The 13,899-nt window shown below is 32.1% G+C and overlaps 1 protein-coding gene and 1 long non-coding RNA gene across 2 annotated transcripts; one reads left to right on the forward strand and one right to left on the reverse strand.

Moving 5' to 3' along the window:
- Positions 1 to 4,393: 4,393 nt before the first annotated feature.
- On the reverse strand, positions 4,394 to 5,326 carry LOC132296318 (uncharacterized). The gene is made up of 2 exons (XM_059794531.1): positions 4,921 to 5,326; positions 4,394 to 4,815 (listed from the first exon to the last, which is right to left on the reverse strand). The coding sequence occupies exons 1-2, from the start codon at positions 5,324 to 5,326 to the stop codon at positions 4,394 to 4,396; spliced, it is 828 nt and encodes a 275-aa protein (XP_059650514.1).
- Positions 5,327 to 8,336: 3,010 nt separating this feature from the next.
- On the forward strand, positions 8,337 to 12,430 carry LOC132295134 (uncharacterized). Its single transcript, XR_009478330.1, has 7 exons — positions 8,337 to 8,849; positions 9,007 to 9,163; positions 9,292 to 9,495; positions 10,841 to 11,188; positions 11,318 to 11,653; positions 11,776 to 11,846; positions 11,947 to 12,430. It is a non-coding gene; the product is annotated as an uncharacterized LOC132295134 (long non-coding RNA).
- Positions 12,431 to 13,899: the final 1,469 nt, after the last annotated feature.

Genomic DNA, 13,899 nt, shown 5'->3' on the forward strand with positions numbered 1-13,899 from the left:
TATAGCAAAATATCACCAAATGACATGAAATTAACATATAATAAGTAATATACCATGAATAACTCAAATATCAAATCAAGCGTCTAATTAAGTCATTAAAACACCTAGTTAAATTTAAAATTTTCTAAATTTCAAAAGTCATCCAAAAATTCTAAAAATAATATATGATAAACAACAAGTCATGTACTCTCCAAATAATATATTCTAAATTAAAATCTAAGCATGCTTCAACTATGAAATTAAATCATCATTTAATTAAAATAAAAATCATTTCTAGATCTAAACTTCAAACATGTATACAAGTTATATAAACCTCAAAAACATGTAAAACACTAAAATTATAAACATGAAACATCCCCTACCTCATTTTGAGATAAAAATCTCAAATCACACTAAAATCAAACTTCACAAAATGCGATGAAACTTCGGGATTATGACGGGGACAACATGGAGAGCAAGAAATCCTCTAGTGACAAGACCCAAATCTAAGCTTGAACTCACAACCCAAAAATCAAAGTGCTGCAAATCAAAAACCGATCGGGTAAAAATCACCACGTCATCAAGGACATCAAAAAAGTCTAAATTGCAAAAGGCAGGATCAAAGAGGAAGTAGATGAAACTAGGAGAGAGAGAGAGAGAGAGGGCAACTCCAAGCTCCTCTAATGGCAGCTGTAGCTACTGTTTTTGGGAAGTGAAAAAGATGCAATGACTTTCTCTCTCATCCACTTACCCTAAATAGGTCAAAAAGGTGTCCTGAACAATCCGAATGGGCCTCGTTCGGGTCCAAAACTTGAAATTTATGAATATGCGCTCAAATGAGGATGGTTCGTGAACAAAAAAGTTTCAAAATGAAATTCTAAGATCAACGGAAGAAACGGAGTCAAAAACTGAGTCTTGAGCGAGGAGATATCCCCCGGACAAGATTAACGACTAACGAGATTCCAAATTTCAAAATAAATGAAATAAAAAACTGAAAAATATTTCGGAAGTGCCAAAGTTCATAAAAAGTGAAAATAAACCAATCATGAAAGTTTGAATCCAAAACGAGAAACTTTTCAGAAAACTTTTCATAGTTACGCAAATGCCCTTCACTAAAAAACTCAAAAAGTGAATTTTCCAAAAAATCCAAAATGAAGTGTCATTCAAAAGATACATTTAAAAGAACCCTAAATACAAAATATCATCAAAATATAATTACGAAAAATACCCCAAGTAAAAAAAATAATTTCAAGAATCTTTACATTTATACCCTGTGGGCAAAAGTAACACCTAACATACTTTTCTACAAAAATAAAAATGTGCCAACACATGGAAATCAAGTAAAATGAATGCATTCAAGGCCGGAATCAAATCCGAGTACGACCCGATAGGTTACGCAATATGAAAAACTGACGAAAAAAAAATAATTAAAAAAAAAAATATCCATAAAATTTAAGAGAATGAAAAGAAGAAAAATGACCGGATCATTACAGTCCGTCTAAGTGATATATGTGCTCACACACAAATTATATATATATGGCTAGTTTGATCGTCTTTCTAATTTAATGATTTATTTCTTATGATTGGTCTTACCAATTTTATTGTTTAATTAATTTATTTAATAACAATACTTAGGTCCTTAATAGTGAGGATTTATAATATACTCACCACTGATGTGGATCAATTATCTTTAATTTGGTTATTAAAGATCACATGTCCATTTATTATTGGTCCAAATGTGAGTACGTTATAAATCCTACCTAAATATTGTCCTTTATTTAATATAATTAATTTTTCCGCTTTTTGGATTAATGATGAATAATGAATAATGAATAGTATTGAATATTATTTGACTTTGACTTTGACTTTTAACTTCTAGATACTGTCATGCTTTAATTAGTGGTTGACAGTGCACTTTCTTTTCCTGTGCATATTAGTGGAATTATGATATATCTATATAGATTATGTAATGCAGTTTAACTTTTGGCTTCATATAATGATTCACTATGTAATGTTTGTTCTTCAGTGTTTAAAGCTACAAGGATTGAACCATCACCTTCGAAATTTGTGGCAAGCAATCTACCACTTGATCAATTGCTCCACGCATGAATAGTAAATTCTGAGCATTGGACAACTTTTAAAGACTTGCTTAAGTAGTCATATGATAGTTAATTTTAAATTGACTACCATTGGTCAATTGGTCGTCACTCGTCACACTCTGGCCCACTTGTCAAAGACCATCATGGGTCAATTGTGCGTGGAGTACTCACGGTGAAAAAACTGACCAGTGTACACTCGTTGTAATGCTTCTTGGGCAACTACATGGGTCTGTTGCTCTCGTGGCGATAACTGACCAGTGTAGTCTCGGTTGGGTTAACACAACGACAGGCCCATTAATTACTGGGCTGCAGCCTAAAGGGTCCACGTTTTAATGTTGTGCTGCAATGTATCTTGGGCCGAGCCCAAGTGGACACTTATGGACCAAGCGGAACCAATGAAATATTCAAGTCCTGTAACATTGCAGTTCCCATTACGCTGTGTTGCCACGTTCAGTGTCTGGTCCAAATTCCACGGCCCCGGCCAATATAATATATATGGATTTTTTTAATTATATATATATATATATATATATATATATATATATATATATATAGAAATTTATATATTACGCCTCCCTCAAAAAATTAGTTTTCAAAATCATCTCAACATTTTTTTTTTTTTTTTTTTTTACTCATTTACTCCCAGATTTTGGAAAACTTCGAATTCACAAAGAGTATCATGTTCATGAAACTTCAAGCTCATCAAAATATTTACTGTATGCAAAAATTTCGACTTTGCAGAGATCATCACATATAAATAATTTAGTATTTACAATGCTTCAAGCTTGCCAACTAATATTTCTTTAAAGAATAAGAGAAATTATTTAAATATAAATAAGTATTTTTCTTATCCTTTTGAGCGAGAAGACATTTTTTTTTTTTTTTTTTTTCTTTCTTCCGGCTGATAACGTGGTACTATTCCTTTCCGCTCATCTCTTGTTTAGATGTCACTTTTAGAAAGAAGAGTTTTTAAAGAGATGTGCAATTTATACATAGTTCCTTTTAAAAATTACAAAATTATTCTTTCAAGTTTGAATATATATAAACAATCAAACTTTAAGGATATTTATAAAACAATATGAAATATTTTATTTAAAATTGGCAAGTGTACAAGTATTTGGGAGAGCCATAAATAAATAATTGAAAAACCAAATTGGGACCAAGCAAAACACATTTAGAGCCCGTTTGGCATGCGTTTTACTTTAGGCGTTTTGTTTTTAGCAAAAACAGAAACAGTGTTTTTACTATTGGAATGTTTTGGCAAAAATCGGAAACACGATTGGAAAAGATGTTTTGTTGTGGAAATGTCAGAAATAGAAATATGAAAAACATGTTTGGTAAGCCATGCGTTTCAAGAATTTTGAAAACAAAACATGTTTGGTAACTTCAATTGTTGTAAAAAAAAAAAAAAAAAAAAAAAAAAAAAAAAAAAAAAAAAAACAGAAACAAAAAACATGTTTGGTTATCATTGTTTTTAATTTATTTTTATAAATTTTAAATTTATTTATAAATTTATTTCTATATAAATAGTATATATATATTTTAATAAATATATTGAAATTTGAACACACAAACATATATATATATATAATTTGACATGTAGAGTTCCATCTTTTTACTGTGTTCTTATGATCTAGATATTAAGATCACCTTTTTCATTTCTAATCCATCTATTTGGAGTTAAACTTCACAAAACATCTATGAAGGAGTCATAAAAAAATAAAAATAAAAAAAAATAAAAAAGGCACCCTGCCAGAATGGAAGCTTGCAATGAAGCTTCTCAAATCATACTCATTCTTCTGTATTAAGAAAAATGACAAAGAAACTGAAAACAAATTAAATAGTAGATTAAATTAAACAGGAGATATAATTCAAAGTTCAAACACAATTCACTTCATTGTTTACAAATTTCAACAATAAGATTCAAAAACAAAGAAAAAGATGCTTAACAAATAAAAAGATGTTTCCTTATGTTTTCCTTCACTGTTAGGAAGGTATCAGAAAAAAAACTCAAAAGATCTTACAGGAGACATGCTTAAAAAAGCACAAATTTTACTTCCATGAAACAAGTTTCAATGGTAGGACACGTCATCTTCATAACAGCACACATCATCTTCAAGAGAGTATCAACACACTTCATATCTGCAATGGTAGAATTTAAGTTGAAAAATATTAACAATAATATCAACCATTAATAGTAAAAGCAAAATAATAGCAGCAAAAATGATATATAGTACATATATATATTACAAACCCACAAAAACAACAAATATATTACATATAAAAGAAAAAACATGCCATCAGTTTTAGGAAGATCAAGAGTGCCTAAGAGAATTCCATATTCGATTAGCAATAGTATTACGCAATTGATCCATTTCTCGAAGCTGAGCCGGAAGCACATGCTCAACAATCTCATCGTCTTCACCATCACTTTGAGGAGGATCGTCGCCATCAAATAAATCATCAGGGTGATATTGATTTCTAATAAAGTTGTGTAATGTGTAACAAGCCATTACAATCAATATTTGTGTTGAAAACTTATAAGGAGGCGTTGCCTTCAAAATAACGAATCTCATCTTCAACAACCCAAAGCATCGCTCAATTATATTTCTCAAAGATAAATGCCTATGATTGAACACTTCCTTCCGACCACGGGGTGGTCTACTCCTACGGTATTCCTGAAAGTGGTAAGTATGACCTCGAAATGGGGCCAAATAACCAAGCTTATTGGCATACCCTGAATCCACCAAATAATACTTACTTGCAATGTTTAAAATACGTAAAGATATATACACTATGATAAACTAACCATACATTAAGTGAATTTGTAAGATAATAATACCTGGTGGTGGAGCTGGAAAGTTCATTGCCTCATTCTCAATACACTCTTTTAGAATTCTCGAATCATTAGCGGAGCCTTCCAACCCAGCTAGCACATATGTGAATCTCATGTCAAAGTCACATACAGCCATTACATTTTGTGTGATATAACCCTTTCTACCATGAAATGGAAGTTGTGTAGCTACTGGCAGAGTCGCAGGAATGTGGGTTCCATCTATAGCTCCCACGCAATGCTTGAAGTAAGGGTAAAACCTAGAAGACCCTTTAATCTTATTCGGAATCACAGAAAAATCAGGAGGGACAATGATATGGGTGCCCAACTGACATACTGCATGCAACACAGCATGGAAGTGTCTGGAAATGATTTCAGTGGAGTGTTGAAATCTCTCTGCTACAACACGATTCATTTGATTATGAGATAAAGTGAGCAAAAAGATTGCCACTTGTTCATATACAGTTAAAAATTTAGAATCATTCAACTATTGATACTATTGATGGTATTAAAGCTACACTATCACAACTATTGATACAGGATTTATAAATGTTTATACTATTAGAATATGTTTATTCCCCTCAGATACATACTGGAATTTCATAAGTATTGCTGTCTAGATCAAAAGGGAAAGGAAGAGGGAAAAGGCCGGTGTAGCATACTGGAATTTCATAAGTATTGCTCAAATAGTTACTATTTATAAGCCGGAACAACCTTTTTGAGACCCAGGATTGCCCTAGCAAGTTTGCAAAAGTGCTATTTCATACCTTTTTAAAAATCTAATGGTCTCTCTCTGTGTCTCGTAAAACCTAATAAAGTGACTAAAAAAGCATTAAGTTTCTAAATGACTCACAAATTACCTGAATTTTAAAACAAAAGTACTTGGACAAAATTATTCAATTTGAAAGTTAAATGGCAGATCCTCAAACTAAATTAAATCACCAACTAGAATGAAAGTTTGACTCAAATCAACAATTCAAAATTCATGAATTCTGCAAGTTGACTATAGTTGGAGCCCAATAAAGTGGCTTTTTGACTTGGAACTTTTAGGTTGCTGGCAGCTTCATAGGTTCATAGCTTGACAAGCAAGCCTTGTGATAATTCAAAAAGAAGTTTGATTTACTTATTAAATTAAAAACTAAATACTACTCAACAGTCCAGGTATGTGTTTAGTGGGTATGGGTGTCGGCTGCAAGTATGTGTTTAAACATTGGATTTATCAAATTCCCAAAACCAAAACACTATTAATTAATATATACATATTTTTATTCCTGGAGTGAAATAATGTTTTCATTTTTTTCAAGTGAACGGAACATGATAAAAATGTTTTACGTATAGTTTCTATAATAATTTTGAATTTTTTGAATGATTGCTTATTAGTTTTTATGTGTCGAACAAATATCTGCTACACACGTCCAAGTGTCCTGTGCTCGACGCAAATACATGATACATCATGCATTTTTTTAAGAGTCCATGTTACATTGGTTGAATGTAATTCAATTCGATCTCGTTGCAAGGACTGCTGAGACCAATAGGGCTCAGCCACGCTGTCTAGATCTCAACCGAGTATTTGAACCTTGTTCTTGAGTCTCCACTACTAATTCTATTATATTGATAATTTGTATTTCCCTAGCTTAATTTATTTTTAGGTGTATTAGTAATTCCAAAGGTGAATTATCTTTTAACCCTTTCAATTATCTTCAATTTATTTCTCTTTATGGTCCATAGATCTTTTAAAAATAAAACAAAAACTACAGACTCTGACTTTTGTTGCGAAATTTTCCCACGCTTCTAATAATATCTCTCTTACTTCTCAAATCAGATCCATCAATTTTACCCCTTGGAATGATCTTATAAGAGCTCCAACTAAATGCTCCAGGGTTCCACCATCAACAAAGTGGTGCTGGTGTCCTCAATTCTCTGCCCTCAAATAAACACAAACCCCTCTCCATCACTTTAACAACTCCCATGTAGATCTTGGTATTACCCACTTAATTTTAAACAAGGAAATGAGGAGATACCAAAATTCCCTCACCAGCACACATTGACTCAGCAAATGGTTCATAATCTCTGCTGAATCCCTTCATACACGACAAATATACAAGATAAATCACCTTATCTATATTTTAAAAAAATTCTTGTATGCTACGTGCCAACTCAAAAAACTTCCTCAAAAGGTATCTTTCTACACCAGATGGCCTTCAACGTAAAAGCCTGAGAGCCCCCCATCCTTTGCAATTCCTACTAAGTCTCCACATACTAAAATAAATAAATAAATAAAAATAACCCATAAAGAGTAGATATACAACAAATATTTCTGCAATTGTAAATATCCACAAAGACCAACTAACAACTTGGAACAACAATTACACAAATCAACTTACTTAATCATATGCACAAATTTGGAAGAAAAAAAAAAAATCATATGCACAAATTCACTTGGAACTTCTCTACAAAAACTCCTTTTTCGATATAAAAAATAATATTAATAGTATTTAATGAAAAAAAATATCAACAGCTCAGAATTTGGCTCTCTTTTTTTCCTTCCAAAAAAACAGCAAATGATGGTTCAATAGAAGTTCTTGGAGAAGATGTTTGCACAAAATTAGAGAAACCCACAAAAAAAAGGAAGACGAATACAGAACTAGTAGATATTAAAATAGATATTTTGGATTTAAAAGAACTAGAAACTATTCGGTTTTCAGAAACCCTCAAGAACACAAATAAATCTAGAAAAGCATCGACTTTTTAACGACTTAATGCTTGCAGATTTGGAAGTATTAAGTAAAGCAACATCAAAGGAAACAACAAAGGAAAGGTCTAAACAGGAGAGAAATAGAAGAGAGAGTACTTACAGTATATCGCAATTCCTTTTCGTCGCCTCCCAAATCGCCTTCTCTAGGTTTCAGAGGAGAGAGAAAACATCGGGCCAAATGTTGCGAACTACAGTTAAACTGTTAAATTACTTCCTCCGCTACAGTGTTAGACCCAACTTACTTCATCCGTTACAGTGCTTTTTATTGGGCTACAGTATTGAAACAACAAAAAACACCATTTTGGTGTTTCACTTTTGGGCCCAAATTTAGTACTGTTTAAAACAATATTTCATCACTGTTTAAAACAAAACAAGTGCTACCAAACATGTTTTTGGGCCTGAAATGAAGCCCTGCAACAAAAACACCAAAGTAAAACAGTTAACAAACAGGCCCTTACTTTATATGCTAATTTCAATTTATTTTGCATGTTTGAGGTAAACTTCTTTGTATAAAACATAAATGTTAATTTAAAGATAATATTATTCATGTAAGTGCAATCAACATGATGTTATCAATGATTTTGAAAATGATGAGAGATATATATTAATTTTGTCAAAAACCATTATTCATGAGAAAATCACTTAAACCATTTTTCCATCTCTCCCTCCCTTACTCATTTTCTTATAACTTGGTAAGTAAAAAGAGTATACATAATATTAGTTATTTATTTATTTTTTTTAACATATTTCAAATTGATATTGTCCTAAAACAAATAAAACTGTGGTACTATCATACTTAAGTAAATTTATACTTCCTTCTTGCATATTGTAATTGTTCTCAAGTGTGTTACTTTTCCAAATTTTGATGTTTTTGAAGACCTAATATATTCAGCCTAAATTTCATCTTAACTACCAGCTTGAATAAACATGGCAACAAAGGTTTGTTAGCTTTATGCAGGAACATAATGAAACGTAGGGCAACAACAAACTTGGAATTAGAATTGCATGGAGGACTTTCTTAGGGTTCAAATTCGCAGTCCCATACTTCCCATGGTTCACAAGAAGAGGACGTGGGGACTACTGAAAGCAATGAGTTAATAACACCAAAGAAGACTCGAGGCCCCACACGCTGCGCAAATATGGTACAACATGACACCAAAAAGAATGGCTTGATACCATTAAGGTGACTTTATTTAAATGATGGCATTGAATGACTATAAAGTTTTAGGAAATGCATGCAAGTGAAGCCATTTTATAGTGTGAATGACTTATTTATTATTATACCATTTTACTTATTTGGTCCAAATCGATGACTTATTTATTATTATACCATTTTACAGTGTGAATGAGCATGGACAGCCTAATGGAGCCGATGAAAAAAATTTCGCTAATTATTTGGGCACAATTGCCCGTAATGGTCTTGCAGCTCCCTTGAACTACAAAAATTGGAGGAAAGTCCTTGAAATAGTTAAAGAGGACATGTGGACGACGGTCCGGGTAAAATTTTTTCGACTCTTCACATCTTTGACTGATTGATTTCACTTGTATACACATTTCATTTCTAGAGTTACATTTTTTTTTTTTTTAATTACTCGAATCTTTATTTATTTATCTTTTATATGCAGGGCAAGTTTGCAGTAGAAGAAATCTCAAAAGATTGGACATTATCATCCCTTGGTCATAAATGAAGAGATTGGAAGAGTGAAATTAAAAGTAACTATTATAAAATTTGGCGTACAGATGAACAACGATATGCAAACCCACCACCAAGTGTTGAGGAGGACCAACGGGATTATCTCATTAGATATTGGCGTACAGAGGCAGCACAGGTAATTCATAATGTTATTTAGGTTATTTAATAATATTAGATTTATCATTCCATGTATATATAAGTATATTCCCATCTAATGTGTATTTAAAATTGGATAATGCTTATTTACAATTGGATAATTAAAGAGGACATGTGAATTGGTGGTTCGAGGTTGCTGTTTGGTTGCTTGATTTGGTTGTTGGAGTTTGAATTCGAGTGTTGATTGCTATGGGTGGTTGAATTGGTGGTTCAGGGTTGCTGTTTGGTTGCTTGATTTGGTTGTTGAATGATTTTTAGCATTTTTTCCTAGTCAGTTTCTACTATTTTTTCCTAGTCAGTTTCTAGCATTTTATTCTAGTTTTTTTCAGTCAGCTTCTAGCATTTTATTCTAGTTTTTTTCAGTCAAGGAACAGAGAAGTAGAGAGAGAAAAGTCAATGTTAGACCATGAAATTAATCTAACATTTGAAATAAGTTGTCATTCAAATACCCTTTTAGAATTTGTAAATGTAACTGGTCAAGTAAGAAGTAGACAGTGGTAGCATGATCCAGTGCTGAAACTAAGCACATGGCCATAGATTTGTTGAGAGGTATTATGACACATAGCCAGGAGCTTTTAGGACTTTGATCCTTGATAGGTTTTAAGTTCAAAATTTAAGCCTTGCATACAAATTCTGGAACGCACCCCCCCAAAAAACAAAAAACAAAAAAAAAAAAAATTGTCCATATGCACCTTACAAAAACTGAAGGCCCCATTTACCCAAAAAAAAATTGTAGGCTCCAGCTCATATGTCATGAGAGTTAAGAAACAGAAGCTTTTGATGTATCCTTGTATGTGTCATATTCAACACATTTTCTGCTAAAGCTTTGCCAAGTTCAGCCAATAACAATTACCAAATCATAATAACAATAAAATGGTAAAAAGTACCTGAGTGTGCTCTCTGATTCTTAGATTCTATCCCACTGGATTCAACAAGTCATTTACAACCTGAAATGAAAGTAACCTTAAAGGATAGTAATGTAGCAGAACCAAGTTCTATTTATTCTTAATCAATTTGACCAAAATACTAGAAGTTGATATAGATTACAAGCAAAAGCAACTAGCAAGAAGCTAATAAATGGAGTAGAAATGATATTACAAGACAACTCTAGTTGTAAAAACAAAGAGGAAGTCAATGTACAAAAAAATGTTAAATCATTTAGTTGTTAGACATCCTGCTAATTTTTTCATAGTTAGTGTTCACTTAACCTGTAACATATATAACATTTGTTTAAAAATAAGGATTAATCTACTTAGCTCATATATAACATGTGTGTGTTTACAATTTAAAAGGCTAATATATACCTTCTTATTCCTTTGTTTTAGAAACAAAGCCAACAAAATGAAGTAAATTGCTCTAAGCAAACAATGCTGCACACAACTGGGACAATGAGTTATGTGCGGAAGGCTGAAAAGGTTAAGTCTGTTGTTTTTTTTTTTTTAAGTTAATCACTTGTATGTCACACAATTTATTATACATCAGTGCGATATAATTATAATAACATATATATATATATATATATATATATATATATATATTAAAAAAAAAAAAAAAAAAAAAAACAAATGAAGTTGGAATCAGGGAAGGCGCCAACTCATGCTCAACTATTTTGCGCAATACATAAGAGCAAGAAGGATGGCAAAGCTAGTGATGAACATGCTGCCAAAATGATTGTAAGAATTTTTTTAGACCTTCAATTATTTATTTTCTAGTTTGATTAAGTGTAAAATATGAGTACTAAAATTTATTATATTTGCTATTTTTTATCTTTTTGTGTTTCCCTATCCATTCTATGTATGCAGACACAACTAGAAGAGCTTGCTGCAACTCAGCCTTCTAACCCAGATGAACCTTCACCCCATGATTTTTATGCCCAAGTTAGGGGAGAAGAAAGAAGGGGCCGTGTTAGGATGTATGGCTTGGGACCTACGCCAACTAGTCTTTGGGGGCCATCTCCTAGTAAAGCGGAGCTGATAAGGAGGACCTCACAAGCAGAGGAAGAGGCACGTCTTGCTCGTGCAGAAATGAATGAGAAAGTGGACAAGATACGTGCCGAGTATGATAAAAAATATGAAGCTTTGAATGCAAAGATGGCTATGATTTTGCGTCATATCGAAAATCAAAATTCTAATGTACAGGTAAATAATTTTGTTATTGTACCCTTGTAAACATTTAACTATATAAATTTTATAAGTCCTAATATATTTATAATTATATTGTATTATGAAGGTGCATAATAAAATTATATTTTATTGTGAAGGTACCCGGCTCCTCAACTACTACACTTGGTGATCCTTAAACTTTATTTTTGGTCATGGAATTTCATCCTTGGTGAGCATTTAGATTTTAATTATCATTTTCTTTTAACCATACATTTAATTGTCTTAATTATTATTCTTTGTTTCATGGCTTTTATTTAAAATGTATGTAGGGCAATTTGAAGAAAGACGAGAGATGAAATTGAACCATTAATTCTCAAGGCCCTCGCATAGTCTCATCCAAATTCTCAATGAAATGTTGATGTTTTATTTTGCATGATTTCCTTTTGAACCTTTTATTAGCACTTGACATTTTGAAACAAAACTTAGATGTTATGGGATGTTACTGAATTTTAATGCAACTTTCTTTGTTCTATGTTATATATCAAATTTAAGTTGTTGGATGTGTTGTGATTGGTAAATTACATGTGATTTCATTAAACAGGGAACAAAATAAAATATTTGCTAATATGTAAATTAAACCAAAAAAAAAAAAAAAATTTTAAAAAAAATTAACACATTACCGGCGGTTTAAAACGCCCCAAATGAAAAAATATTACAGTTCACTTACAATACACCGACAATTTAACACGCCCCTAAAAGTAAAAATTTATACATTACCGGCGCTTTAAATTGCCGGAGTATATCATTAAAAAGGGCGATTTAAAATGCCCCTAAAAAGAAAAAATTATACATTACTGGCGCTTTAAGGTGCCGGAGATAAATTCTAACACTGGTAGTTACAAACGCCCCTAAAAAGAACATACATTACCGGCGCTTCAAAGTGCCGGAATAGACAGTTACAATGACAGTTTACTTAAAATACACCGGCAGACAAGAACGCCGTTAATTAAAATTTCACCGGTGGTTTTATTGGACCGCCAATAATGATTTCAAACCCGGAAGTTGCTTATAAACCGCCGGTGAAGCTTACCGGCGGTGACTATACCGGCGGTTATCTAGAACCGCCGGTATATGTATGACCGGCGCTTTTTGTACCTAAAACCGGCAGTTTAAACCGCCGCTGAAAACCTTATTTGTTGTAGTGCTTGTTTATAAATACAAAAGGCATTTGATATTTTTAAACATGTTGTTTAAAATTTGTGCATTTCAAGTCCAGGTGATTTTTCTTCAAAAGACTTTTAGATACGAAGTCAATAAGTCATGTATTTGATAAAAATCATTTCATGCAAAAACATGTCACATTTTTATTGTTTTAATTCAAAGTCATATGTACACAAAGACATACATACAAGGAACTTTATTGGTTGAACTCTTAAGAATATATTCTAGTTTAATTACCAATAGTGACCCATAATACATATCATGATTTAGATTTGAAAGCCCTTTAAGTACCGGTGCCGCACACACATCGATCGACCAAAATGACTCCATCGGTCGGCTGGTTTACATCCTTGAAGCATTTTCGATTTGTTTATTTCGATCGACTGATATACCTTTTACGACTGCTGAAATGGCCATTTCAGTCGTCCGATTTTAGCTTAGGTCGACCGGTTTGTGCAAGAATGCAAAACCAGTAAATTTGCTCATGATAATAAACTTGAATTTCTAGATTTCACCTAATCATCTTCAAGTTCAAATGATTTCATTTTATATGCTAGTGATGCCAAGAATGTGAATGAAGCATTTAAAATCACAAAGGCACATGAATTTTTAGATATAACTACTTAAAATAAATCCAAATAAAGTAGGTTTTAACATCTTTGAGTGACTTTCTTTAATGGCATGCAATTCTAAATATCTTTAACAAATTTAGTCTTAATTAACAACAAATGCATGCTAGCATGTTTAAGTCACATAATTCAAGACAATTTACTATATGATAGACATTGTTAGCAACAAGTAGCATTCATGTCAAGATCACCAACCACATTAATTATGCCATGACTAGATATAAAAATAGTATAGTCCTTATCACATAGCACAGTTAAGTCACATTTTAGCCCATTAAATAAAACACATTTGTGATGAGGAAGGGGATATTTACCGAAATAATTAATTGCATTAGCTTTGGCAAGGTTTCTCAATATAGTGCACCCTTCTTCCTATTGTGAGATAGAAGTAGTTTTGGTTTGATTTCTCCTTATGTACTTGAACCATCCATA

The sequence above is a fragment of the Cornus florida genome, unplaced genomic scaffold (assembly GCF_030987335.1).
Source record: "Cornus florida cultivar Cherokee Brave unplaced genomic scaffold, ASM3098733v1 CherokeeBrave_3.0.0_Hap2_Chr02, whole genome shotgun sequence".
Classification (NCBI taxonomy): Eukaryota; Viridiplantae; Streptophyta; class Magnoliopsida; order Cornales; family Cornaceae; genus Cornus; species Cornus florida.

What these genes read in the sequence shown, in the direction of transcription:
- LOC132296318 (XM_059794531.1), bottom strand. Translation starts at nt 5,326, where the DNA reads ATGAATCGTGTTGTAGCAGAGAGATTTCAACACTCCACTGAAATCATT. An exon ending in CTTTCCAGCTCCACCACCAG is followed by an intron (nt 4,816 to 4,920) that starts GTATTATTATCT and finishes TGGTGGATTCAG; the next exon opens with GGTATGCCAATAAGCTTGGT.